Source organism: Hemitrygon akajei, chromosome 4 (genome assembly GCF_048418815.1).
Source record: "Hemitrygon akajei chromosome 4, sHemAka1.3, whole genome shotgun sequence".
In the NCBI taxonomy this organism is placed as follows: domain Eukaryota; kingdom Metazoa; phylum Chordata; class Chondrichthyes; order Myliobatiformes; family Dasyatidae; genus Hemitrygon; species Hemitrygon akajei.
In genome coordinates, this window is record NC_133127.1 from 154,593,447 (window position 1) to 154,620,903 (window position 27,457).

Sequence of the window (27,457 nt, forward strand, 5' to 3'; positions counted from 1 at the left end):
CAGTCTGAGAGCATGTGAAAAGCTCAACCTGGTGAAAAGAGTTTTTGTAGTAGCTTCACAGACCAAAGATGGCCATACAACACTCATGGAAGAGTACGCAGCTGTCGTTGAGGGCTCAAATGCTTAACTGGTGTACACAAAATTCATGAAGATCAGGCAGTGACTCCTGTTGTCCATGCATGCAGTAAAGTTCCATTTCCATTTGGATAAACTTAAACAAAAACTAGCATGCATGGAATAGATGAATGTCATACAGAAAACTGAAGAAGCAGCAGATTGCTCACTGGTCAATGTGCACAAGAAAATTGGAGCATTTCAGATACATCTAGACCCAAGAGATCCCAACAGAGCCATCCAGAGAGCATTTTTAAATTGCCAACGTGGGAGAAAAACATGTCCCGGTTTGCAGGTGCCAAGTGGTTTAGCAAGCTCGATGCATCATCTGGGTTTTGGCAAGTTTGAGACTGTGTACTTTAAATAGACCATAGGGAAAATATCACTCTCTTCAGCTACATATGGGATTCTGTCCAGGATGCTACCATAAAACCATCCACATGATTTTTGAGGGCATACCTTGTGTCAAGACCATGATGGCTGACATCATTGACTGGGTGTCCACCAACTATGCACAAATAGAGAAAGAGCTTTTCACCAGCATATTTGTATATGAAAGGTTCCATCAGTACATCTACGGACAAGCTTTTGAATTGGAGACAAACCATAAACCACTGGCCTCAATTATGTCCAAACCACTGAATAGCTGGTCCATGAAGATACAGCACATGCTGAAAAGGCTGCAGAAATATGATCTACACACTGAGAAAATATACGTTTGTTACTGATATGTTGTCGAGCAGTCAACAAGAAAGAAAAGAGTGACCAGGAGACTAATGCTGATTACAGGCCTACATTAACATGATTGTCCCCTCCCTTCCAGTATCTCCTGATAGAACAGAGAAGATTATGAAAGCAGCAGGGACAGATGAAATAATGAAAGACCTCAAAAATACAATATTTAAAGGATGCCTAGCAGCTAAGAATGACTGTCCAATGTGTACTTGGGATTACTGGGCATGCAGAGCTGAAACGTCAGCAATAGAAGATATAGTCTTCAAAAGGAACAGGTTTGTGATTCCAGTAAACACAAAGTACACTGCAGATGCTGTGGTCAAATCAAGACGTACAAAAAAGCTGGATGAACTCAACAGGTCGGGCAGCATCCGTTGACTGCTTCTTTCAACAGATGCTGCCCGACCTGCTGAGTTCATCCAGCTTTTTCGTACGTTGTGATTCCAGTGTCGCTACGCAAGGAAATGCTCCAGAAGATACACGAAGAGGATCCTGGTGAGGAAAAATGTAAACAAAGACCTTATGTACTGGCCAAGAATGAACCTAGACATCATTGCTTCATGTGAAATATGCCTTACCTACATACCAAAGCAGAACCACTTAACCATGCCCTGTACCAGACAGGCTGGAATTCAAAGTTGGAGTGGATCTTTTTGATTGTCATGGGAAAAGTCATATTGTTGTAACAGACTACTTCCCCAATTAACCAGAGGTTGCAATACTGCAATCAACATCCAGCAAAGTGGTCATCACCTTCCTGAAATCTGTGATTGCAAGGCATGGAGTTCCATGTGAAGTGGTATCAGACAATAGTCCACAATACTCAAGCTGTGAATTTGAGTCCTTTGCCAATGATTGGAGGGTTTCTACATCAAGCCCATATCAACCAAAATCTAATGGCTTAGCAAAAAGTTCAGTCAAGGTAGTGGAGGGCCTCATGAAGAAAGTGACAGATGGACGAGAGGATTTCCACAAAATTTTTAATGATTTACAGAAGTGTGCCACTCCAGAATGGCCCTTCACCAGCTCAAGTGCTGATGGGTTGACGCACACACACTAATCATCCAATGCATGAAAACCTCACCTAAAGGAGCATAGAAGGTCAAACTGGTTAAAATGAAAGGGAAAGAAAAACAGGAACAGTATTACAACAAGACTGCAGAAAGCCCACCAGTCCCGAAACCTGGAGATTCAGTATGAATCCAAGATCACAATTCAGGCACATGGTCCATGCAAGGATATGTGCAAGAAGTAGTAGCACCACATTCCTACCAGATACAGATGGAGCAAGGGACACCTCTGAGAAGGAACTGCATGGATCTATGACCACAAGCTCCATCCCATAGCTGTGATATGTCATCTGTCAGTACACCAAAGGGGCCAGCAGATGTGAAAAAAGAATGTGTTGATCAGAGTTCTCAGAGACACAAATATTAACACATCAAATGCAAGCAATACATCTATGGAAACAAATAGCAAACAAAAAGGACCATTAAACCACCTCAGAGACTGATTGAAAGTGGATAAGGGACAGTGGTTGCTCTTTACAATTGAAGTTGAAATAGAACCATAGAACCATAGAACATTACAGCACAGAAACAGGCCTTTTGGCCTTTCTTGGCTGTGCTGAACCATTTTTTTGCCTAGTCCCACTGACCTACACCTGGACCATATCCCTCCATACCCCTCTCATCCATGTACTTGTCCAAGTTTTTCTTAAACATTAAAAGTAGGCCCGCATTTACCACTTCATCTGGCAGCTCATTCCACACTCCCACCACACGCTGTGTGAAGAAGCCCCCTACCCAATGTTTCCTTTAAACTTTTCCCCCTTCACCCTTAACCCATGTCCTCTGGTTTTTTTTCTCCCCTAGCCTCAGTGGAAAAAGTCTGCTTGCATTCACTCTATCTATACCCACCATAATTTTATATACCTCTATCAAATCTCCCCTCATTCTTCTATGCTCCTGGGAATAAAGTCCTAACCTATTCAACCTTCCTCTGTAACTCAGTTTCTCAAGTCCCGGCAACATCCTTCTAAACCTTCTCTGCACTCTTTCAACCTATTATCCTTCCTGTAATTTGGTGACCAAAACTGCACACAATACTCCAAATTCGGCCTCACCAATGCCTTATACAATCTCACCATAACATTCTAACTTTTATACTCAATACTTTGATTTATAAAGGCCAATGTACCAAAAGCTCTCTTTACGACCCTATTTACCTGTGACGCCACTTTTAGGGAATTTTGTATCTGTATTCCCAGATCCCTCTGTTCTACTGCACTCCTCAGTGCCCTACCATTTACCTTGTATGTTCTACCTTGGTTTGTCCTTCCAAAGTGCAATACCTCACACTTGTCTATATTAAACTCCATCTGCCATTTTTCAGCCCATTTTTCCAGCTGGTCCAAATCCCTCTGCAAGCTTTGAAAACCTTCCTCACTGTCCACTACACCTCCAATCTTTGTATCATCAGCATATTTGCTGATCCAATTTACATTATCATGCAGATCATTGATGTAGATGACAAATAACAATGGACCCAGCACTGATCCCTGTGGCACACCACTAGTTACAGTCCTCCACTCAGAGAAGCAATCCTCCACTACCACTCTCTAGCTTCTCCCATTGAGCCAATGTCTAATCCAATTTACTACCTCTCCATGTATACCTAGCAACTGAATCTTCCTAACTAACCTCCCATGTGGGACCTTGTCAAAGGCCTTACTGAAGTCCATGTAGACAACATCCACTGCCTTCTTTTCATCCACTTTCCTGGTAACCTCCTTGAAAAACTCTAATAGATTTTGAATAAAAGAGAAGAGACTGGTTATGGAATGTAGATATCTTTGTCGGAAAGGATTATTGTTCCTTGCAGGTTTATGAGGACATAGTATTGTGTTTGTTTTTCTTTAAAGGGAGAAGATGTGTTATTATGTGTACATAATAAAGAACTTCAGTTCCCAGAGGGCAATGCAAGTGGTTCATCTGGAACTGGAAGCTACGATGGTGATCTAGTTGCGTGCACACAGGATTGAGCAGCAGTTCAGTAATAAAAAGTTCTAAATAAACCCACACCAAGTTTGTCTTTATTAAGATCAAATTTAACAGTAGATGGCTCACCTGCACAAGGAGAAAGGAGCAAGAGTCCATGGCTAAGAGTTTTAGGAGACTCAACATTGAGAGAAATAGACAGGTACTCAGTAGCCTTGGACTTAAATACAGCATGTTGTACTGCTTCCCAGGAGCCAAAGTCAGACGTGTCATAGATGTTTGCAGGGAACTTAAAGGGGAAGAATAAATAGTCAGAGGTCGTGGTTCACATTGGTACTAAGAGGTGAGGTCTTATTGCCAGGATTTTCCAAAGGTCCTTTGTTCTACCATAGCCTCCAGTGTGTCCAGTTTGACTCCTATAACAGAACCAGCCTTTCTAATCAGTTTATTGAACCAGTGATAGGGTAATATCAGTGCCTATGATGGGATAAACTGAAGTGAGAGTGGGGAATAAGCTGTAAACAACTCAGCAGGCCAGGCAGCATCTATGGAAAAGAGTAAACAATCAATGTTTTGGGCCGAGACCCTTCATCAGGTCCTGATGAATAAATCCATAGATGCTGCCTGGCCTGCTGAGTTCCTCCAGCATTTTGTGTGTGTTGCTTTGGATGTCCAGCATCTGCTGATTTTCTGTTGTTTCTGATGTGGATGTGGTTAATGAGTTGCACAGTGCAGAGCATGGCCTGTGACGGAGATATGCCAGTGGTGTGCTGGATGATCAGGACATCAATGGATAAGATTACTCATTTGGCGAGAGGAACAGCAGAGTGTGTCACAACCACAGATTCGGCAGTGCAGCAGATTCGGCAATTGTGCTCGTGAATGTGCACATGTCGGCTATTTATTATTTCATTGTGATAGTATTTAACTCCATTCATTCCGTTGTAGTCTTTGTCAAGATTTCAACCCAGGACACAGCAACACTTCACTGCCTGCATTCCGCCTTGCCTGAGAAACTGGACTGTTGAGTCAACTGACTCTGAAGACTAGCAGTATTTGTTTTATTCTTAATTGATCTTTTCAGCCGCAGTGTAGGCTTTGTTTTCCATTTGAGAGTTTTAGTTAACAGCCCTGTTTGGCCTAGCATTTATTGTTTACTTTCCCTTTAACACTGCATTGAAGTCTGTGATCTATTGACCTGCTTCAGTGTCTCTCACTCTGCACTTGGGCCATATCTGAACCAGATGACAGAGTGAGGCTAATGGAGTAGCTGATGATTGAAGCATTACTTTACTTTATTGTCACCAAACAATTGATACTAGAGCAATTCATAATCAATTGATACAATTGATAATCATCACAGCGATATTTGATTCTGTGCTTTGCACTCCCTGAAGTACAAATCGAAGTAAATAAAAAATTTAAATTATAAATCATAATTAGAAAATAGAAAAGGGAAAGTAAGGTAGTGCAAGTCAGGTCCGGATATTTGGATATTACCATTGTATTTTAAGATGATACTGAAGTAAAGATAGTTTTGAGAAAGAAGACACAAAATAAAGAAGGTCCTTTCTAAGTATAATCTATCCACAGCTTTATGTCATTTTGATAATACGACATTTGTGTGGAGTAAGTAAAATTGAAGGTAGTTCTATTATCCGAAAAGCCAAAAGATTTAGGCTGACAGTTCAGTGCAGTATTGAGGGACTGTTTTGGATATTCTGTACTGCTTAGCGCTGAGGCTAAAAGGTTCCATTTCAGTCTTATCCGACCACAAGACCTTCTTCCACATCTTTACGGTATCTTCTAACTGACATTTTGCAAAGTATTTATGGGCAAGGAGATACTTTTTTTAAGTGGAGGTAGCATCAGGCTGGGGAGATGCTTTTTAGTAGCAGGAACTGGAAACGTGGTCAGGATTGATTAGAAGATGAATGCTGCTAAATACAGAGAGATCAATCCTGGATAAAAGCCTGCTAGACTCAGCCAGAAAGTTTAAACTGGGGAGGAAGTTTCTCTTTCAGGAAGACAATAACCCAAAGGGCAGTGCCAGAGAACCACGAAGTGGTATCAAATGAAGAAAATTGATTCCTTGAGTGGCCCAGTCAGAGTCTTGACCTCAAACCTATCAAACTTCTCTGGCAAGACTTCAAGATTGCCGTCCACTGCCACTCCTCAACTAACCTGGCACAGCTAGAGCAAATTTGCAAGAAGGAATAGGCGAATCTTGCTCCATCACATTGTGCAAAGCCAATAGAGATTTATTCAGAAAGACTACTGACTGTAATAGCTGTGAGAAGTGGTTCAACTAAGTACTGAGCAAAAGGGGATAAATACTTTAGAACTACTAACATTTCAGTTTTTAATTTTTAATTTTTCATGCTTTACTATTTTCCCAGTTTTTAGGGCTCTACCTTGAAAAAAAAGCACATGGTTTACAAGTAAAAATTCCTAGTTAAATTGATCAAAATCCCTGGGGGTGAATACTTTTTCAAGGCACTATAGTATGGTCTAACCGGACAGAAATGAAAGATTTTCATTGCACCTTGGTGCATGTGTAAATAACACACCAATTACCAAATACCAATGCCTTACATAAAAGCAAGGAATGCTGGAATTACTAAACAGATCAAGCAGTATCTGTGGATACAGAAAGAGAAACTTGCAGTTCTGATGAAAGATCATTGATTTGTTTCTCTTCCTTCACAGATGCTGCCTGACTTGCTGAGTATTTCCAGCAGTTTCTATTTTATTTCATTAAAAAGCAATTTTCTGCTTTTTAATGGAAAACCTTAATACTGATTCAAGCAGGCATCAGAAACTGGGGACACAAGAGAGAACTGCAACACACACGCAAGCTTCTGGAACAAATCAGCAAGCCAGGCAGCATCTATGGATAAAAATGATCAGTTGATATTTTTGGCCAAGATCCTTCATCAGGACTTTATGCTTTTACAATATGCTTCATTACAATACACACTTATACCACATGCTTAACATTGTATATTTAACGAAGGGTAGTGAGGGCAAAAGTGACGATGATGATTGAAACAGTTCTCTTTGCTGTAAGCATTCAATTCTGCAAGCAGGATTAAAGAAAACCCTAAGGCATTCTACAAGTATGTAAACAGCAAGAGGATTAGAAGTGAGAGAATAGGACCAGTCAAGTGTGACAGTGGAAAAGTGTGTATGGAACCAGAGGAGATGGCAAGGTACTTAATGAATACTTTGCTTTAGTATTCACTACAGAAAAGGATCTTGGTGATTGTAGGGATGACTTACAGTGGACTGAAAAGCTTGAGCATATAGACATTAAGAAAGAGGATGTGCTGGAGCTTTTGGAAAGCATCAAGTTGGATAACTTGATCCTGAGAGGCAGAAGTTATGAACATTTGGAGAGACATAATCTGATTAGGAATAGTAAACATGGCTTTGTCAAAGGCAGGTCGTGCCTTACGAGCCTGATTGAATTTTTTGAGGATGTGACTGAACACGTTTATGAAGGTAGAGCAGTAGACAGACAGACATACTTTATTGATCCCAAGGGAAATTGGGTATATATGTAGTGTATATGGATTTCAGCAAGGCATTTGATAAGGTACCCCATGCAAGGTTTATTGAGAAAGAAAGGAGGCATGGGATCCAAGGGGACATTGCTTTGTGGATCCAGAATTGGCTTGCCCACTGAAAGCAAAGAGTGGTTGTAGATGGGTCATATTCTGCATGGAGGTCAGTGACCAGTGGTGTGCCTCAGGGATCTGTTCTGGGACCCTTACTCTTTGTGAACTTTATAAATGACCTGGATGAGGAAGTGGAGGGTTGGGTTAGTAAATTTGCTGATGACACAAAGGGTGGGGGTGTTGTGGATAGTGTGGAAGGCTGTCAGAGGTTACAGAGGGACATCGATAGGATGCAAAACTGGGTTGAGAAGCAGCAGATGGAGTTCAACCCAGATAAGTGTGAGGTGGTTCATTTTGGTAGGTCAAATATGATGGCAGAATATAGTGTTAATGGTAAGACACTTGGCAATGTGGAGGATCAGAGGGTTCTTGGGGTCCGAGTCCATAGGACACTCAAAGCTGCTGAGCAGATTGACTCTGTGTGTTAAGAAAGCATGCGGTGCATTGGCCTTCATCAACCATTGGATTGAGTTCAAGAGCTGAGAGGTAATGTTACAGCTATATAGAACTCTAGTCAGACCCCACTTTGAATACTGTGCTCAGTTCTGGTCACCTCACTACAGGAAGGATGTGGAAACCATAGAAAGGGTGCAGAGGAGATTTACAAGGATGTTGCCTGGATTGGGGAGCATGCCTTATGAGAATAGATTGAGTGAACTTGGCCTTTTCTTCTTGGAGCAACGGAGGAAGAGAGGTGACCTGATAGAGGTGTATAAGATGATTAGAGGTATTGATCATGCATATAGTCAGAGGCTTTTTCCTAGGGCAGAAATAGTTGCCACAAGAGGACACAGGTTTAAGGTGCTGGGGAGTAGGTACAGAGGAGATGTCAGGGGTAAGTTTTTTACACAGAGTGTGTGGAATGGGCTGCTGGCGACAGTGGTGGAGGTGGAAACAATAGGGTCTTTTAAGAGACTCCTGGATAGGTACATGGAGCTTAGAAAAATACAGAGCTATAGGTAAGCCTAGGTGATTTCTAAAGTAAGTACATGTTCAGCACAGCATTTTGGGCCGAAGGTTTTCTGTGTTTCTATGTTTCTAATTCACTGCACTTCTGTTACCATAAATTCATATATGAATATTCTGACTCTTTTTCCTCACTGGAGCTATTACTTCTTCTCACCCCTTCCCAAATCAATGTTATCTCCACCACTACCCTCATTCTTCCTGCCCATCAGGAGTGCTGTCAGTTCAGGACTATTCAGGACATTTACAACGTCAGGTGTGTAAAAAGGGCCCAAAGGATCATTGGGGACCCGAGTCATCCCAACAACAAACTGTTCCAGCTGCTACCATCGGAGGAAAGGTACCGCAGCATAAAAGCCAGGACCAACAGGCTCTGGGACAGCTTCTTCCACCAGGTCTGCTACTGCTTATCTCATGCTGACACAACTGTATTTCTATGTTATATTGACTATCCTGTTGTACATACTATTTATTATAAATTACTACAGATTGCACATTGCACATTTAGAAGGAGATGTAATATAATGATCTTTACTCCTCATGTACATGAAGGATTTAAGTAATAAAGTCAGTTCAATTCCAGACATGTCAACACCATAGAACCACAGTCTTTCACTTATGAACACATCTACACCACAGAAATAAATAAAGGCAGCTTAAGTTCAAGCAAATACACCATGTATTTTTTAGTCACTATGGGGAGATACACTTACACTACAACTTATTTTCGATTTCCTTTAAAGCTGGATAATTTACCATGAGTTGCAGTCATGGTTTACAATCCAAAGAAACTTCAGAAGATGGTATTTTATTTTTCTGGGTATTTAAAACTGACTTTCAGTGAGGTTCATTTCCTGCTTGGCAGAAAGGTACTGCTGAATTTTCCACAATCCATTAATTGTCAGGAATTTACAAGCAAATTCCTGGTTTCAGAGATATAATGTTTCTCATCTGATCACAGGTACTGATGATTTGAAAAGCTCTTCTTCGGGGGAGAACATTCCTCAACCGGTTTCTTTATTCCCATTAAAATTAAGATTTTTGGAATAACTTCTCTATTTTGATGAATGACCTTAGTATCCCAACATAATGCTCACAGTACATGCATATGACTATGAAACAAATGGTATTGGAAACACATCCAATGGTCTATATGGAGGAGAATACAGAGTTTGCCAGTTTTGCACCAGAGCTCCCATTTCAGGCATCAAGACTCCAGCTAACATAACTGAATAACAGGAGGCAGCAGGAAGGACAAACCATCTGCATGATGTAAAGGAACCATGGGACAATTAGGAGTCAGATTTTACAGGAAAACAGCTGCGGCTCTGATCATAATTGCTGGGATATCTGTGATTCCTACATATGTGCACACAAATGAAGAAGTCCTGAACTTGCTGCCCGCTTTCGTTGCAATTTCCCATCTGCAATTTGATGCTGGTCTTATGAAGAACAGCAGTAGGTCATAAAGTTACTTCTTTTCCTCAACACTTAGGCTTGGCTAATCTATTCAAATTACCAATAGCAACTTCAAGATTCAATGAAAGAAAACACTTTTTAGATGCTTTTAATTGAGAATAAGTGATAGTGTATTTCCAAATATTTAATGATATTGCAAACTTTTTCATTGTGTTTTAATAGTCGTGACATGTTTTGAATGGCTCTTGATGTTAAAAGTACTCGGAAAGCCATCAGGTGTTAAATCACAGTGGAATCCACAAGCATGTACTTGGCACTGACCACTATTTCTGCAGTGCAAAGGCTTAGTTCCAAGGTTCCTGCTGCACAGAACTCTTTAATAAATTAATGCCAGATTTCTTCATTCTTTTTGCCAGAAAAAGATACTTTCTTATGGGTCTATCTAGGCACAACAAATTTCACCCTTCAACCTGCTTCTGTCTACAGCTTGCTCCTACAAAATCCTCATCTGAATCGTCTGTATTAAGATCATTTTGCTCTCTATCAAGCTATCTTTTACCTATCCAAGGACAGACCATTTATTCTTGGTGTCTCATCACAAGCACCCTCTCCTAAATATCTGAGTGGATCTCTGTGAATACCAAACCAATTATCTTTACGATTGTGCTCTTTCTATGTATTGGTTGTGAAGGAAGAACCTTCCTTCCTTCCTAATTATGTCTGAATATATCTTCAATGGTTTCACCACCCTCTGGCTATTCCTTTATTAATGGGCATCTCATGAAAAAAGTTGCCCAGCAGCAACTTTTTTCATGAGTAAGGGCCTGCAGATGTACCTAGTTAGACCTTGTTGCGTAGTTAAACTCCATCATTCCTTCCAACTTTGCGAGGAAAGTTAGAAGAGAAAATGGAGCTTAACTGGGCAGCAGGGAATGCCAGTGAGTGCTGTGCAGTCTGTATGTGTGCGTTTGAGTTGCGAGAATGCTGACAGCACTGTATGTAGTAGAGCAGATGATCGTTGGGTATAAGCTTTCATTGGAGAGGATCGTTAGTATCTGAATGATGCAGGGATAATGATTTGAGCAGTATCAGGAAAGTAGGGTGTGGAAAATGAAGATGCATGCTCTTACCTTGACTACTTATGTAAGATCATTGATTTTCTTGTACTGGAGCTTGAGATTGATCTCAGGATCTGCCTGTTCCCATTGCCACGATGATACCCTGGCCCACTCCAAATTCAGATTTTGTTGTCCTCTTTCAACTCCTTCTCCAGGGCCTCCAGAACAAGATCCAAAGGCTTTGGAGAACACACACTCCAATGAACCCAGGAGCTTTGACTAAAGAACCTATTCAGATCTCAACACCCGCCACCACCAAACTTAAATGTACAAGCTAACTATAACTTAAGCAATGTACTCATTATGTTGAAGCCCTGCTGATGTATGAGCCAATGAATAGAGGACCTAATTTAGGGTGCATAATACTGAGTACATGAAATTAAATATGCACTCGTATTTAACATGTTAACTGAATTCTACTCATTAACTGCAGAAAACAGACCATTTCTCGAATGCCCCAACCAGCTGTAGGAAATTAACACATTTCTATTAATATCCATTTTGAGCTCAGTCTTACCACCCAATACAAATAATAAACAAGTAACCACATATTGATTTGTTTAACGACCAAGTACTAACCAGCCATGTGCTGGCATGACGCCAGGTGACTTGGCTTTAAGATGAATTGGCACTGCATCTCCGCAGGCAGCTGTTCAATAATGAAAGGCCCCTGGAAATCTAGAGGGTAGATTGAGTCCTTGGACCCTTGCTTCTGTCCAGTTGCACCTTGAATGTGACTCATTTTAATGCTGAAAGGATATTCATGCCCTGTTGGGAAATAAACACACAAGTAACCATCAATTCCATTCTGTATCCATCTTTAGACTTTTAATTCCAGTTATATTTTGTGTATGATGACAGTGTGTGAAATTGTTTGAAGTGTCAGTGCCACGTAATATCTCATTTTTCAAACTACAACACTGTTGTACTTTGCCTATCTTAGAATTAAGATAGAATTAGGAAGTGAAGTTCTTAAGGAAAACAATATGTTAAATTGAAGATGGAAATATCAGTTTTTACCACCTGAACAGTATCAGTACAATGGTCAGAAAATTGGTATAACCTCATAGTATTTTGATACTTATTGTTCTACAAATAAAATCCATCAACAAGTTCAGATTTTGTTTAAGATTGCTTTCTCTGAAACGTTAATATTTAACTGCTAGAGATGTATTAATAAATAAATTAACTATCTGCTTCCCAGCAGCATCAGGCGTGAACTCATAGGAGAGGCCAAGTTAACCCAAAGCAAAGTCTGTTGAGAGATTTACTAAGAATCATCTAGTGGTACCACTTCAGATTTAAGATTGTTTAATGTCATTTCCAGTACACAAGTATAAAGGAGAATAAAATAATTGTTACTCCAGATCCAATGCAGCACAAAAAAAATCACTACAAGAACACAACAAAAAAATACAATATAAATACATAAGGTAATTTATATGCATAGATTGGTTAAAATGATGCTAGGCACAGGAATTCCTGTGCATAAGGTGACTGACAGGAAATGATAAAGTAGTGGTGCTGGGTGGTGCGGAGGAGTGGGTTAGTGGGTGGAGGTGTTGATCAGCTCTACTGCTCAGGAAAAGTAACTGTTTTTGAGTCTGGTGGTCCTGGCGTGGTTGCTATATATCCTTCTCCCTGATGGGAGTGAGCAGAGTGGATTCAAAGTTCAAAGTAAATTTATTATCAAAGTATATGTATGTCACCACTTAAAACCCTAAGATTCATTTTCTTGCAGGCATTTGCAGTACATACACAAATAAAGATAAAATAATGATAATAAATAAACAATAAATATTGAGAACATGAGATGAAGAATCCTTGAAAGTGAGTCCATAGGTTGTGGGAACAGTTAAGAGTTGGGGTGAATGAAGTTGAGTGAAGTTATCCCCAGTAGTTCAAAAGCTTGATGGCTGAGGTGTAACAACTGTGCCTGAACCTGATAGTGTAGGTCCTAAGGCTCTTATACATCCTTCCTGATGGCAGCAGTGAGAAGAGAACACGACCTAGATGGTGGGGGTCCCTGATGATGGAAGCTGCTTTCCTATGATAATGCTCCATGTAGATGTGCTCAATAGTGGGGAGGGTTTTACGTGTGATGGACTGGCTGTTTCCATTGTTTTTTGTAGGCTTTTCCATTTACGGGCATTTGTATTTCCATACCAGGCTATGATGCAACCAGTCAATATACTCTCCACTGCACATCTATAAAAGTTTGTCAAAGTTTTAGATGACATGCCAGGTCCTCGCAAACTTCTAAGAAAGTAGAGGTGCTGCCATGCTTTCTTTGTACTGGCACTTGTGCTGGACCCAGGAGAGAACATCTGAAATGATAGCATTGAGGAATTTAAAGTTGCTGATCCTCTCCACCTCTGATCCTCCAATGAAGACTGGCTTATTGACCTCCAGTTTCCTCTTCCTATAGTCAATAATCAAAGATTCAAAATACATCTATTATCGAAGCATGTGTACAGAATACAACTCTGAGATTCATCCTCCCACGGGCAGCCAGGAAACAAAGAAACACCAAGGAACCCATTTAAGAAAACATCCAATACTTAATGTGGAAAAAACAACTAACTGTGTGAAAAATGAACAAATTGTGCCAATGGTAAAAAATGTGCCAACAGCTAAAGATGAGCAAACAACACAGGATACCAAACATCAAACACAGTTCAGTAGTAATCAGTGTAGTTCAGTTCAGTGCTGCACTGCTAGCCCGCTACAGGCTGCAGAGCCTTTCTATGCCGAAGCACCCCAGAACGCATCGATCAAACAGAAAAAATAAGAGTAACCAGAAACCATGCAACATGAACCTCACAGTTCTCCAAAACTAGTCCACAGTTTCGCCAATCAATCTTTGCAATGTGGATCCCAAGTCTCATGCACTTTCCTCCAACACAGCTAGTGAGAGGGAGAGGAAGACCAGTCAAACACGGGCAAATGGCGCCGAACACCCGCCTGTCTTCTGCTCTCATCCTTGTCGACTTCAACCTTGCTCAACACCTCAATCAGAGAGAAGCAATGGAGTTGATCATGAGTACGCACCCCGTCTCCAGGTTTTCAGGCCTCCAGGCCAAACACTTCACTCCAAGCCTCACCAAACTCCACTGGAGACAGCAAAGTGCAGATAACACAATCAGCCCAAAAACGCATCATCGAGGTGTAAATCACAGGCTCCAATTGCATGCAGCTTAGAAGCAGAATCCCATTCGAAAGCAGAGGAAAGCGAACTGTCTGAAGGACGTCATTGTTGGTCACTGGCACCATCTTGATCAACTCCTTTGTCTTGCTGACCTTGAGTGAGAGGTTTTTGTGGCTTTTCTCAGTCACATTTTCAGTCTCCCTGCTCAGGCAAGAGTTGATATGTTTCATCTCCAAATTCTCAAAGCATTTCACCACAGTGGATGTAAGTCATTGAGGCAGGCTGCCATTTTCTTCTTAGGCACTAGTATAATTGATGCCCAGCAGCGTCTGTACTTCCTGTGAAGGCTGAAAGGTCCACCCCCACCCCCCCATCCTCACCACATTCTACAGAGGATGTATCAAGAGCATCCTGAGCAGCTGCATCACTGCCTGGTTCAGGAATTGCACGTACCCCTCATACAAACTCTTCTCCCTCCTGCCATCTAGCAAAAGGTACCAAAGCATTTGGGCTCACATGACCAGACTATGCAATAGTTTCTTCCCCCAAGCCTCAATACTCAGAGTCTAGACTGACATCTACATAATTTATTATTATATTGTAATTTGCCCTCTACTGTGCCTATTGTCTTATTTGTTAATTATTGTACTGCACTGCACTGTTTTGTGCACTTTATGTAGTCCTGTGCAGGTCTGTAGTCTAGTGCAATTTTATGTTGTTTTGTGTAGTCTAGTGTAGCCTTGTGCTGTCTCACATAGTCTAATGTAGTTTTGTGTTGTTTCATGTAGCACCAGGGTCCTGGAGGAACATTGTTTCGTTTTTACTGTACCAGCAGTTTGTGGTCAAAATGACAATAAACTTGACTTGACTTGAAGCAGTTAGGTACCTCAGACTGACAAAACAAGATGTTAAAGATATCAGTGAACACTCCAGCCAGTTAATCAGCTCAGGTCTTCATTACTTGGCCAGGTACCCAGTCAGGACCAGATGCTTTCCATGGGTTCACCTTCCTGAAGGGTGCTCTCATATCAGCCTTAGAGACTGTAATCACAGAGTAAGTGGGATCCTTCACGTTGTTACTGGCCCTTTACTGATACCTCTCTGTAATAAATGTCCTTGATGTTGGGTAGGCTGGTACCAGTGCTGCTTTGAGCAGTTTTGACTACCTGTTGTAGAGCCTTCCTGTCTGCCACCATGCAGTTTCATACCATTTGAAGCATGTGGCAATGCAGCATGTTAGGATCTCTTTACTGCACATCTGTAAAAGAACATGAGTACATAGTCCAACTCTCTTCAGCCTCCTTAGAAAGTAGAGAGGTTGGTCAGCTTTCCTGATTGTGTAGAATGTGTTCTGGGACCATGAGAGGTTGCGTAAGATGTGCACTCCCAGGAGTTTGAGACTGCTCACAGTTTCCACTGCTGTGCCACCAATTTAAAGAGGGATGTGAGTGGTGTGAGTTCCCCTGAAGTCAATAACCATCTCCTTTGTTTTGTTGGCAGTGAGGAAGAGGTTATTTGCCTGGCAGCAAGCCTTGGGCTTCTCTATCTCCTCTCTGTAGACCATCTCATCATTATTGGTAATGAGACGCACCACTGTTGTGTCATCAGCAAATTTAAGACTGTTAATACTTAGGTGTTTAGCCATGCAGTCAGGTGTGAGCAGAATACAAAGCAATGGGCTCAGCACACAGCCCGGGGGAGGGGGCACCCATGTTGAGCATGATGAGGAGGGAGGAGTGGCTGTGAAGCCTGACTACCTGAAGTTTGCTGGTTAGGAAGTCCAACGCCCAGTTGCACAGTGCTGTATTTAGACCAACAAGTAAGATTTTGTTCACCAAGGTCTGTGGGACAATAGTGTTGAATGTTGAACTGAAATTCAGAAACAGCATTTTGACATAAGTGTCCTTGATTTCTAGGTTTGTCAGGGCCAGGTGCATGACAGATGTTCTGGCATCTGGCGTAGAGCGGTTCTGTTGGTAGGCATATTGGTGGGTGTGCAATGTGGCAGGAATAGAGTTTTTGATCTGTACCATTACCAGCTATTCAAAGCACTTCATGATGATTGGCATTAGTGCCACCGGACGATAGTCTGAAGGTGTAGAGTTCTTTGGCACACGGCTGATTTGAAACATGTGGAGACAGCAGCTTGGATGAGTGAAGCATTGAAGATGTCCGTGAAGACATCGATGAGCCGGTGTGCACACTTCCTGAGTAATTGGCCTGGGATGTTGTCTAGCCCGGCTGCTGTTACGGACAGTGTCTTGAATCAAGTAACTACAGCAACAGAAACATTGAAGAAGAATTGAGCTGCTGCTGTCAGAACCACTTCCTGCAGTTTCAGAGTCAACTCTTACAACCACCACGGAGCAGGCTGCAAATCCTGAGGTTGTTTCCACAGTCACAAGTCTCACCTGCCAAGCACAGTGATTTCCCCTTGTCAGGAAAAATATTATCCCACAGGAGTGAGAAATCCTCCATAGTACATAAAAGCATGCAGACATGGTCAAGAGGTTCAGTTGTTGTTCAGAACAAACATCAAGATGGAGAGGAAATGTGTTCTAAGTGACTTTGACAGTGGAATGATTGTTGGTGCCAGATGGGGTGGATTGAGTATCTCAGAAGATGTGCATCTTCCCAGATTTTGATACACAACAGTCTTTTGTGTTTACAGAGAATGGTGCAAAAGAAAACAAAAGACATCCAGTGAGTAAAAACACCTTGTTAATGAGAAAGGTCAGAGGTAAATGGTTCAAACTGTCAGAAAGGAACTCAAATTACCTGGTGTGCAGAAGAGCAGCTCAGAATAGACAACACATCGAACCTTGAAGTGGATGGGTTACAGCAGCAGAAGACCACAAACATACACTCAGTAGCCACTTTACTAGGTACAGGGGTGATGCACCATCAATAACTCTCGGAGATGTGAGGCGAGAGATAGGCTTTTATTAGCTGGAAGAGAGAGCACTATCAGCAGCAAGAGACCATCACACAACATCCTGGAGACTGAGGGAGGAGCAGTGCCTCCAATTGCCTTTATACAGGGGTCTGTGGGAGGAGCCACAGAAGCAGTCAGCGGGGGGGGGGGGGGGGGGCATGTCCAGACAGGTATATGTATACAGTATATGTATAAGGGGGTACCTAATAAAGTGACCACTGAGTGTATAACGATATCACTCAAGGAAATCAGACTCAACAGTCAGAAACTTTCCTGCTATATATTTTATTAAGCTTCATTTAGAGAACAAAATCCATAAGACCATAAGACATAGGAGGAGAATTAGGCTATTCAGCCCATCAAATCTGCTCTGCCATTCCATCATGGCTGATCCTGGATCTCACACAACCTGATACACCCACCTTCTTGCCATATCCTTTGATGCCCCAACCAATTGAAACAATCAACTTCTGCTTTAAATATACCCATGGACTTGGCTTCCACCATAATCTGTGGCAGAACATCCACAGATTCACTACTCTGTAGCTAAAAAAATTCCTCTGTACCTCTGTTCTAAAAGGTCACTCCTCAATTTTGAGCCTGTGCCCACTTGTTCTGAATACCCCCAGCATAGGAAACATCCTCTCCACATCCACCTTATCTAGTCCTTTCAACATTCAGTAGGTTTCAATGAGATCCCTCTGCATTCTTCTAAATTCCAGTGAGTACAGGCCCAAAGCTGCCAAACGCTCCTCATATGTTAACCCCTTCATTCACGGAATCATCCTTGTGAACCTCCTCTAGACTCTTTCCAATGACAACACATCCTTTCTGAAATATGGGGCCCAAAACTGTTAACAATACTCCAAGTAATCCTAAATTTTATATTCATCTTCTGGAATATAATTTTTCTTTTATTGCCTTGGCACTGATTATTAAGTTGAGATTTCCAACAGTCATCTTTTGCTTGATCTTGTATCTATCCAGATATAACTCTTCATTAAGATGCAAAACCTGCTCCAAAATTCATGTGTCACTTTCCTAATTCTCCTGATTGCAAAAGCTTCTTCAGCAGAACCTTCAGGAACTAATCCCAACCAAATTTGCTAAAACCCTGTCATTATTTCACTTCAAAAAAATCAATGCCGCTGCTTGCTTGTTCTTGCCAACAACTTGAGGACATCCAATACTCTGCTGCCCTAACACACATCAGGGCTCATTCACTCTTGACCTGTGTGCATGCTCATCTGTGTTGGCTCCCACTGATGGCATTGCTTATTTTAAACATTCTCATCTATACTTTCAAATTTCTCGATGGTCTTAACCATTCCAATCTCCATACTCTTTTGGGACTCCCTATGCTTGTCCAATTCTATCCTTTAAGCAGTGTCTTCTGCTGTGAAGGATTCAAAATCTGGAATTCCCTCCTTAAATATTTAACAATTTTAAGGCACTGCGTAAAATCTGCTTCTTTGACCAGGATTTTGGTCCTATTATGTGACTGGGCATGAATGTTTTGTTTGCTAACTCTCCTGTGAAGATTATTGGAACAATTCTACTGTTTTAAAAACATTTGTAAATACATGCTTCATTTTTGTGTTGTTTTACTGGGATTCTTTTAGGATGTGACTCATTAAGTATGGGGCGAATATGGGTGCTTAGTTTTTCAGAAGGCTGTTGATAAGATGTCACACAGGAGGTATGAGATTACATGAGGGTAATTTATTTGTATGAATTGAGAACTGGTTAACAATCAGAAAGTAAACAGTGGGAATAAAAGCATCGTCCTCATGTTAGCAGGCTGTAACTAGTCAGTTTTATGCTGATTAGTATTTTCAGCCCAACTGTTCACAATCTAAATCATCAATTAATCAAGAGGACTTGTTTCCACCCATACAGTAGATTAATAGGCCACTGTAAATTGCCTCTAGTGCAGTAGAATCTGAGGGGGTGGGAGTTGGTAGGAATGTAAGAAGAATAAAACAGGATTAGTTTTGGATTTATGTAAATGGACAATTGATGGTCTACACCAACTTGGTGGGCTATAGGGCCTGCTTCTCTGCTGTTTGACTTTATATCATTGAAAGCTAACATACAGCTGGAACAAGCTATTAAGGAGGTATAATTTTGAACCGAAGTAAATTAATAACTGTTCTGATTGCTGGATTAGGGCCTAATTGACTATCTTATCCAAGTATCTATTACTCATTCCAAAAGATTTTAATTTGACCTAATTGAGGTTTTCAGATTACGGCTAAACATGAAAGATGGGAACAAGAATAGATCATTAAATTTAATCGATAAGATTGTAGGAGATCTGTGCTCTAACACCATATGCCACCATATCCTTGGCCGCCATGACACCATAGTGGTTATTACAGCTCGGGGCATTCAGGAGTTTGGAGTTCAATTTAACGCCACCTGTGAGGAGTTTGAACGTGCTCCCCATGACTGCATAGGTTTCCTTTAGGTGCTCCAGTTTCCTCTCACAGTCTGTAAATTTTTCTGTGATTAGGCTAGTGTTAACTAGGTAGGCTGCTGGTCAGTGCGACTCATTGGGCCAGAAAGGCCCTATGTTCTATCTCTAAATAAAATAAAATTAAATTAATACCTTGTCGATTAGAACGCTTGCATCTCTGAATATAAATTAACAACAGAACTGGCATTAATTGTCCTCTGTTCCCAATTTTATGTGTCTTTTGTATACAGAGATATTGCTAACTTCAACTCTGCATTGAAGTTATCTGGCTCTAATTTTGAGACTATGTCACCTAGTCCAGAAACTTTTCAGTTGAGGTCCATTGGAAATGCAAGAAATTGGCATTATATTACACGTGACGAGATATTAGGTGACACTTTTAAACCTGTAAGGACCTTTAGTTATTCTTTGGTCCCCCATAACATGTTGGACTTGATTTTAAAGAGGCTACTGGTTCTTTTCCACTGCCAGTTTGGTTTCCATATCAAAAATCAACCTTAGAGAGGAATGGCTATGCCAGCATTAAGTAAATAACATAAACTGACCGAAAGAAAACTAGCTATGTTTATTAGGAGATTGTATGTTGAGAATGTAAATTTAGGATCAACAGAAATCTGAAAGCTTTTGGTAATGAATAGATCTCTCCTGTCCATTACATCTCCTATGTTGTGTGCAATGCATGTTTGAATACCAACACCCAGAGACCACCTCATTAGGTACACTTGTTTATTAATGCAAATATCTAATCGGCCAATCATGTGGCAGCAACTCATTGCATAAAAGCATGCAGATGTGGCGAAGAGGTTCAGTTGTTGTTCAGATCAAACATCAGAATGGGGAAGAAATGTGATCTAGTTGAGTTTGACTGTGGAATGTTTGCTGGTGCCAGTAGCTCAGAAACTGCTGATCCCCTGGGATTTTCATGCACAACAGTCTTTAGAGTTCACGGAGAATGGTGTGAAAAACAAAAAAATCTGGTGAGTTACAGTTCCATGGGTGAAAATGCCTTGTTAATGAGATAAGTCAGAGGGGAATGACCTGACTGTTTCAAGCTGACTGGAAGGTGACAGTAACTCAAGTAACCACACATTACAACAGTGGTGTGCAGAAGAGCATCTCTGAATGCAGAACATGTCAAACTTTGAAGTAGATGGACTACATCAGCAGAAGACCATGAGCATACACTCAGTGGCTGCTTTATTAGGTACAGGAGGTTCCAGATTCCATAAAATTTAAGATGAGATGCTCACAAAGGCACCAAAACCATCTTTGATGGTAAAAATCCCAATTATTCTTTATAAACTCAGAAGCTGGAATTTCCCTGCCACCTTCTATCTATTCATGCTCTCTCTTACAGTTTGTAGCAATCAACTGATGTTCTGGTTTTCTGTCATTAAATGAGTATTCATGTTACAGCTCAAAAGTAACTTCCTAGAGTTTTAACAGAAAGGTCAAGCTGCAGCCTTTTAAGTCCTATAAAAATATGGATCATCCAAAATGTTTCACTGTTTAAATCACTCCATGTATAATTACAGAAATTAAGGCAATGAGGATTGTTAGAGCCTAATTTTCTCCACCTCATTCAGGTTCTGTTTTCCTAGATCGCAAACTGTGCTGGCTTCATTTCTCCACATTGCAAATTTAGGGCCTGCAACAGATATTTCATGAGTTCTGTGGGATCATTTTATCCTGTATACAGACTCCAAATCAATTGCACTGTAGGGATGACTTGCACTGCTCAATATCAGTTTACTCTAAAATGGGACTTTGGGCTGTGATGAACTACATATACCTGTCTGGACACACCCCCCCCCCGCTGACTGCTCCTGTGGCTCCTCCCACAGACCCCGGTATAAAGGCGATTGGGGCCTGAGCGCTGCTCTCAGTCTCCAGGATGTAGCATGGTGGTCAATTGCTGCTTGTTCTTTCTTCCAGTCAATAAAAGCCGATATCTCGCCTCACGTCTCAGAGAGTTATTGATGGTGCATCATGGGCATATAATGATATCTGTCATTTCTTATATAAACTGAATGCCCAAACTTTCTTATGTGTCTAATGCTTCTATAATTAGTTCTACAATAACACAGAACATCAAAAACACACTATTATATCTTGAGTATTCACTTTTTTCTTTTATTTTCATTCAAATCAATGTCCACAGATTTTAAACCTCACTTTCAACCAAATCCCTCCCTAATGTTATTAGCATTGACTGAACTAAATATAACCTTTTCTTTTATATTAATTCTGACCCCCAGCAGATGGAATCTCATTAGACATTAGGTATTAATTCAATTCTTTAGCAAAACATTACACTAATACATCCCCCTCTTCCCACACATACAAGCATCCAAATTCAGGACCACCTTTCCCCATTCCTAGCACTAGTATACATCCAGATCGGTGGAAACACTGTCAAGAGCCCTGAAACATAACAAAGGGACAACAATGCAGAAATTTCTAATACTCTGGTATAATTGAAAAATACATCTCTCACAGAAGGTATTTGTCCACCTTGATCTAGTATTATTATTTTATCAAGGTTAGTTATTGAATGAAAGTAAAATACATTTAACATTCAACAGTATAATTCACACGTTCTGCTTTCAAATAATACAAGCAGATTCACGATTTGACATGAGAATTTTATCCAGTAACAATACCCTTTCTTTTCAAATGTCTTTTGTTATAATTAATGTGTTTGTTTTCTCTTCTTTTAATAAGTACCTTAAAAAATCTGCTTCACTCTAACAAAAATCTGCAGAATGGGCAGATAATCTGGTTCTCAAGGGTGTAATTACATTACCCAAAGTCTTTAGCCTTAACCTTTTGTTCCTCCAAGCTTCTGCAAAATAAGGCTTTTTTTTTAAATTATGAGGCACATGGTTTTGTACATTTTAAATTGAATGTTGTTGTGAAACCATAAACCTCACTGGACAAGGGAATGGTTTTGTCAGGTTCTAAAAGAATAATGAATAAAATTGGAAAGGTAGAAGTTATCTTATATATTCAGAAGAACTTTGCAATGGAGGAGAATTGTCCAGCAAGGAACTAATATACAATAGAGGAATATAAACTGTGATTGGGATATTAGAAAGCAAGTCTGGGGAAACAAGCACATACACTGTAGGTTTACTTGTTAAGCTACCACATTAGAAGCATAGCAAGGCCAAGAGAAGACTGACTCCCAATATCCAAATGTAAAGACTCATACAAAAAGCGTATCATATCCCCTATTAAACCACAGACAGTAGAAAAAAATGCCTCAGAAAGGTCCAGAAAGATTTAATCCCTAATTTATGCTGAGTTGGTTGATTCAGTCAGAGTGTACTGGGATACAAAAGTGAGAAAACAAAACATCCAGTTGTCAACTTTGTTGTTCCTTTTGGAAAGTAATGTACTGTATGTTGATGTTGGGTGAAATCGAGTTTAGATTTCAACTACAATGTCTTTGAGTCAATAAGCCAGCTGACACTTCAAGACGCATAGACTGGCTTCTTAGCCAAGATACGCTTTGTCACATTTTTATATAGATCAGCACTGGTGAGGGGAGACAACTGAAGAGAAAATGTACATTTGATGGTTATATTTTGGTCATCTCTATTTTTTTCATCCACAAAATCAAAGGTATCATTAAGACCAACAGGAATGTACTGCATGTATTCCATAGTGTGGAGAGAACAGGTTTACTCTAAATAATATTATATAGTATTCTTTTTATAATAGAAACATTCCCTCTCAATAGAAATTCCCCACTAAGGCTAAACTTTCTTACATAACATGACCCAGATTGTTTCAATCTCACCATGTATATTACATTCCTATTGTAACAAAGTTAAAAAGATACACTAGTAATAGTAGATTAATACTACTCAGAAATTATCAAAAGGTCTCTGAGGCCCACTGAATTAGAATGTACTCATTATTTCATATACACTTTTCTGAACTGTCCCAAAATGATATTAACAACACAATTACTAAAACTATAAAGGGCGTTATATGACTGAAATATATTACCATCTCCGATGCTTTCTAAAGCTTACCAATGAGAGGATAGGGAGTGTCTTCCTTGCCAGAGGTGACCCAAAGTTGATAGTCTTTAGAACTGCCCTATAAGGAAAGTAGAAGTTCTCATGTGATTATTCTGAGAATGCTATTCAGGATAAAGCTACTTAGCAAGAAGAGAAGAAGGGGCAGCATTTCCATCCATAAGCAAATGTCACAACGCAGTGCATTGCAACAAAAAAACTGAAAAGGAAAAAGTAGATCCTGTACACAGTGGGGATAATTTTCACTTTGACCATCTACCCACTAAATAACCCTCCTGATTTTCATTTCAACTGTAGTTAGTTAAAATTAATGTTGAGCAAGATTAAATAGCAGATCTGTGTTATACTACTATCCAAAGTCATGGTTATACCTATGCAAACATGAGGAAATCTGCAGATGCTGGAAATTCAAGCAACACACACAAAATGTTGGTGGAACACAACAGGCCAGGCAGCATCTATAGGGAGAAGCACTCAGATGCTGCCTGGCCTATTGTGTTCCACCAGCATTTTGTGTGTGTTGTTATACCTATGCCTCGCTTTTTTGACTTAATAGAAAATCTTTCTTTAAAAAGTTTCAGGAACCCTGTGAAAGTTGTTATCAGCACAGTCTCTATTGTTTTTGTTTCATGCACTGAGGGAAAAATCTGGAGCTGGAGTCCCTAAGGTTAAGTTAAACGTTTATTAGCAACTCCTAAGACACAATTCGTACCAAACTGTATCAGTCTCTGCCGTTCCTTTGGTTTATCAGATGCATGGAGAGGGGGATATTGCTACATGGGCAACAGTTTGCTCTCCGTATCATACTGCCCAGACTTATATATCACATAGTGAGCTGGGGCGCAATATCCACGGAGGCCTTAGTCTGAGACAGACTGTGGATTGAATAGCTTAGTTTTATTTCACTTTGTACCTATAGGTCAGTGTACCTATACTGCAGAAATTAGAAGACCTTGAAATAAGAAATAGCAGCCCATGTTCATCATTGTGGCTTTATCAAGTTAAAATTAACAATCAGCTAAACATACCACTCAGAACTCCCATGGCCTTAATAATAATATATCCAACAATGAAACTTGCATGGTAATTTTGCATAAATTTATAAGTGAAATCTTTCTTCATGTAAAGCTATTTGATCATTTAAAAATCCCTGAAAATAAAAATACATTTTGATTTATTACTCATGTCTAATGAAGATTTTGAAGTTTATAAATGCAAATTAAAGAATTGTCAAACTGATCCATTTGATTGATTTAAAATAATGGAACCCTGATGTGGTTTTAGAAAACCTCTTTAGAAAGCTCCAAAATAGCAAAGTAACTATAAATAGCATGAACAATTAATTAGGCTATAGAGTAGCAAGTCTAAGCTAAATCTGGATATGATTGGTTGTCATCTTACCGTGATACCAAACTGTTGAAGTGTCATGGCAACGACATCATTTGCTGTGTCTGTATTCTTCACTGTTAAGACCTTCGACTGAAAGAGATGGACAAAAATAATATATTGAAGATGTAACTTAAATCTACATTAATATTTCCATAAAAGGTCTTTACTCTCATAACTATTTTTAAATGGAAGTCAGATTGTGTTTTATGTCCCCAGTCAGACCTATGACGGCATTTGGTTCTGAAGATGGATTTGACAAAGTGGTTATAAGACAGTGCCTGTGACCTCACTTTCAGATTTAGACTCATATTCAGATTAATTTATTTATCACATGTACACTGAAACATATAATGAAATGTGTTGTTTGTGTTAACAACTAACACAATCTAAGGATATGCTGTGGGCAGCCCGCAAGTTTCACCGCACATTCCAGCACCAACAGCAGCAAAACCACAGCTCCATTCCTCCTTCCCACCCATCCACACCCAAGCACAGAGAGTCCTCCAACACCAGGGCAGGCCATATCCAGCCTCCAGCTCCTGTGGACTCACAGATTCACAGACATTGAGCTTTCAAATCTCCAGTGGACTTGCAGACCCAAGGTCCAGGCATTGGGACTTGATTTCTACCCTTTCGATCTACCTTCTGGCATTGCTCTTTGGTACTGAGCCCAGGACTTGCCAGTGACAACGACTCAAGAGTCCAGATGAGTATCCCAAACTCCAGACTCACCAATGGCGAGACCCTGAACACTCGGCTTCAAACTCCAGTCTCATCAAATTATGCATCTAGGGCATATATATCAAACTCAAGGCCCGCGGGCCAAATCCGGCCCGCGGTGGAATTATCTTAGGCCCGCGAGATAATATCTAATTACTATTAAAGCTGGCCCCAGTAATCGAAGCGCCTATGGCGTATGATTTGGCTAATGCTGAGTTTATTCAGGTACCAGGTTTTCAGGGTTTTTAGTGTTTATTCGGTTTCCCTGGTTTATTTCCTGAATATCATTAATGAATAATAAAAGGGAAAGACACAACAGAGCTCCGGGATAAAAAGTTGCTTTGTGAAATGACGTTTCTGTGTGACATCACGAGCCATCTCAATGCGCTCAACCTGCAGCTTCAGGGGCGGGGTCGTGTGATCACAGACATGTACGCTGCAGTGAGGGCTTTTAAAACCAAGCTGCGCCTGTGGGAGACACAGATGCAGCAAGAAAACTTGAGCCATTTTCCGTGTTGCCAAACTATGAAAGAGCAGGTTTCTACCGCAGTGTTCCCACGTGCAAAGTTTGCTGAGAAACTTAGCATACTTGGTGCCGACTTCACATGTCGATTTGCCGACTTTGAAGCCCAAAAAAGCAGGTTTGAACTGCTCAGTAATCCATTTGCAGCTGACGTGGAAAGCGCACCAACCAACATACAAATGGAGCTGATTGAACTCCAATGTAGTGACACACTCAAGGCAAAGTATGACTCGGTGGGCGCTGCACAGTTTCTACGTTTCATTCCCGACACAATGCCCCAGCTGCCTACCCAAGCTGCTCAAATGCTCTCTATGTTTGGCAGCACATATCTGTGTGAACAACTGTTCTCTTTGATGAAGATAAACAAAACATCACACAGGAGTCGTCTTTCTGATGAACACCTTCACTCAATTCTGAGGATTTCCTCAGCTCAGAGCCTGACTCCAAACATTGATGAACTTGCATCCAAGATGAGATGCCAAGTATCTGGCTTAGACTAGTGTGAATCACAGAGTGTTGGCCTGTGGAAAAATGTTTTTATTAGAAATTACTCCGGAAAAGCTGCAGATAAAGTCATAAGAAATAAATGCAACTGATTTTTTATTTATTTAATGTTCAATGTTGTTTTTGTAGGCAATAACTTAAGCTTTGTTAGTTCCAGGTTAATATGTGTAATAAATTCATTTCAAAAAGTTTTGCAATAAACGCTGAACCAGTCCGGCCCTCGACTTGTACCGATTTTTAAATTTTGGCCCACTGTGTATTTGAGTTTGACACCCCTGATCTAGGGGGTCACCGGTCTCCGTGCCTCCTGTCTGCATGGAACACCAATCCCAGAGCCCACACTGAGATGGGGTGGTGGGGGGAGCAAGGCACCAGGTTCCTCTTCGCTGGCCTGCTGGCCCGACATCTGACCACAGACAGCCTTCGTCCCAGATCCACATCACTGGCCATCAAACACAGAACGGAGGTCTGGACTCCAGCCTGACCTTTAATCTCCCCACGTCCCTGGCTGTAAACCATAACCTGCCCCTTAACTCCCACCTCTGTCTCCAAAACCATCCCCACAACCCTAAAAGGACAACCAAGGAGGAGCCACGAACTCAAAGACCACAGCTTAGCGCCAACTGTCATCAAGATATGGTGGTTGCCTCATGTCAAGCATATGTTTCTTCCCCCCCCC

The 27,457-nt window shown here is 40.7% G+C and overlaps 1 protein-coding gene across 2 annotated transcripts in view; it reads right to left on the reverse strand.

Moving 5' to 3' along the window:
• The window catches only part of LOC140726818 (rho GTPase-activating protein 20-like), a 129,073-nt gene that overhangs the window by 38,592 nt on the left and 63,024 nt on the right, over nucleotides 1-27,457 (reverse strand). For both annotated transcript variants that reach the window (XM_073043668.1, XM_073043669.1), the window contains exons 7-9: nucleotides 25,044-25,121; nucleotides 23,637-23,703; nucleotides 11,611-11,799 (exon numbers count right to left, since the gene is read on the reverse strand). In XM_073043668.1, the coding sequence (XP_072899769.1) occupies nucleotides 11,611-11,799; nucleotides 23,637-23,703; nucleotides 25,044-25,121 (334 nt within the window). The remainder of the gene's footprint in view (nucleotides 1-11,610; nucleotides 11,800-23,636; nucleotides 23,704-25,043; nucleotides 25,122-27,457) is intronic.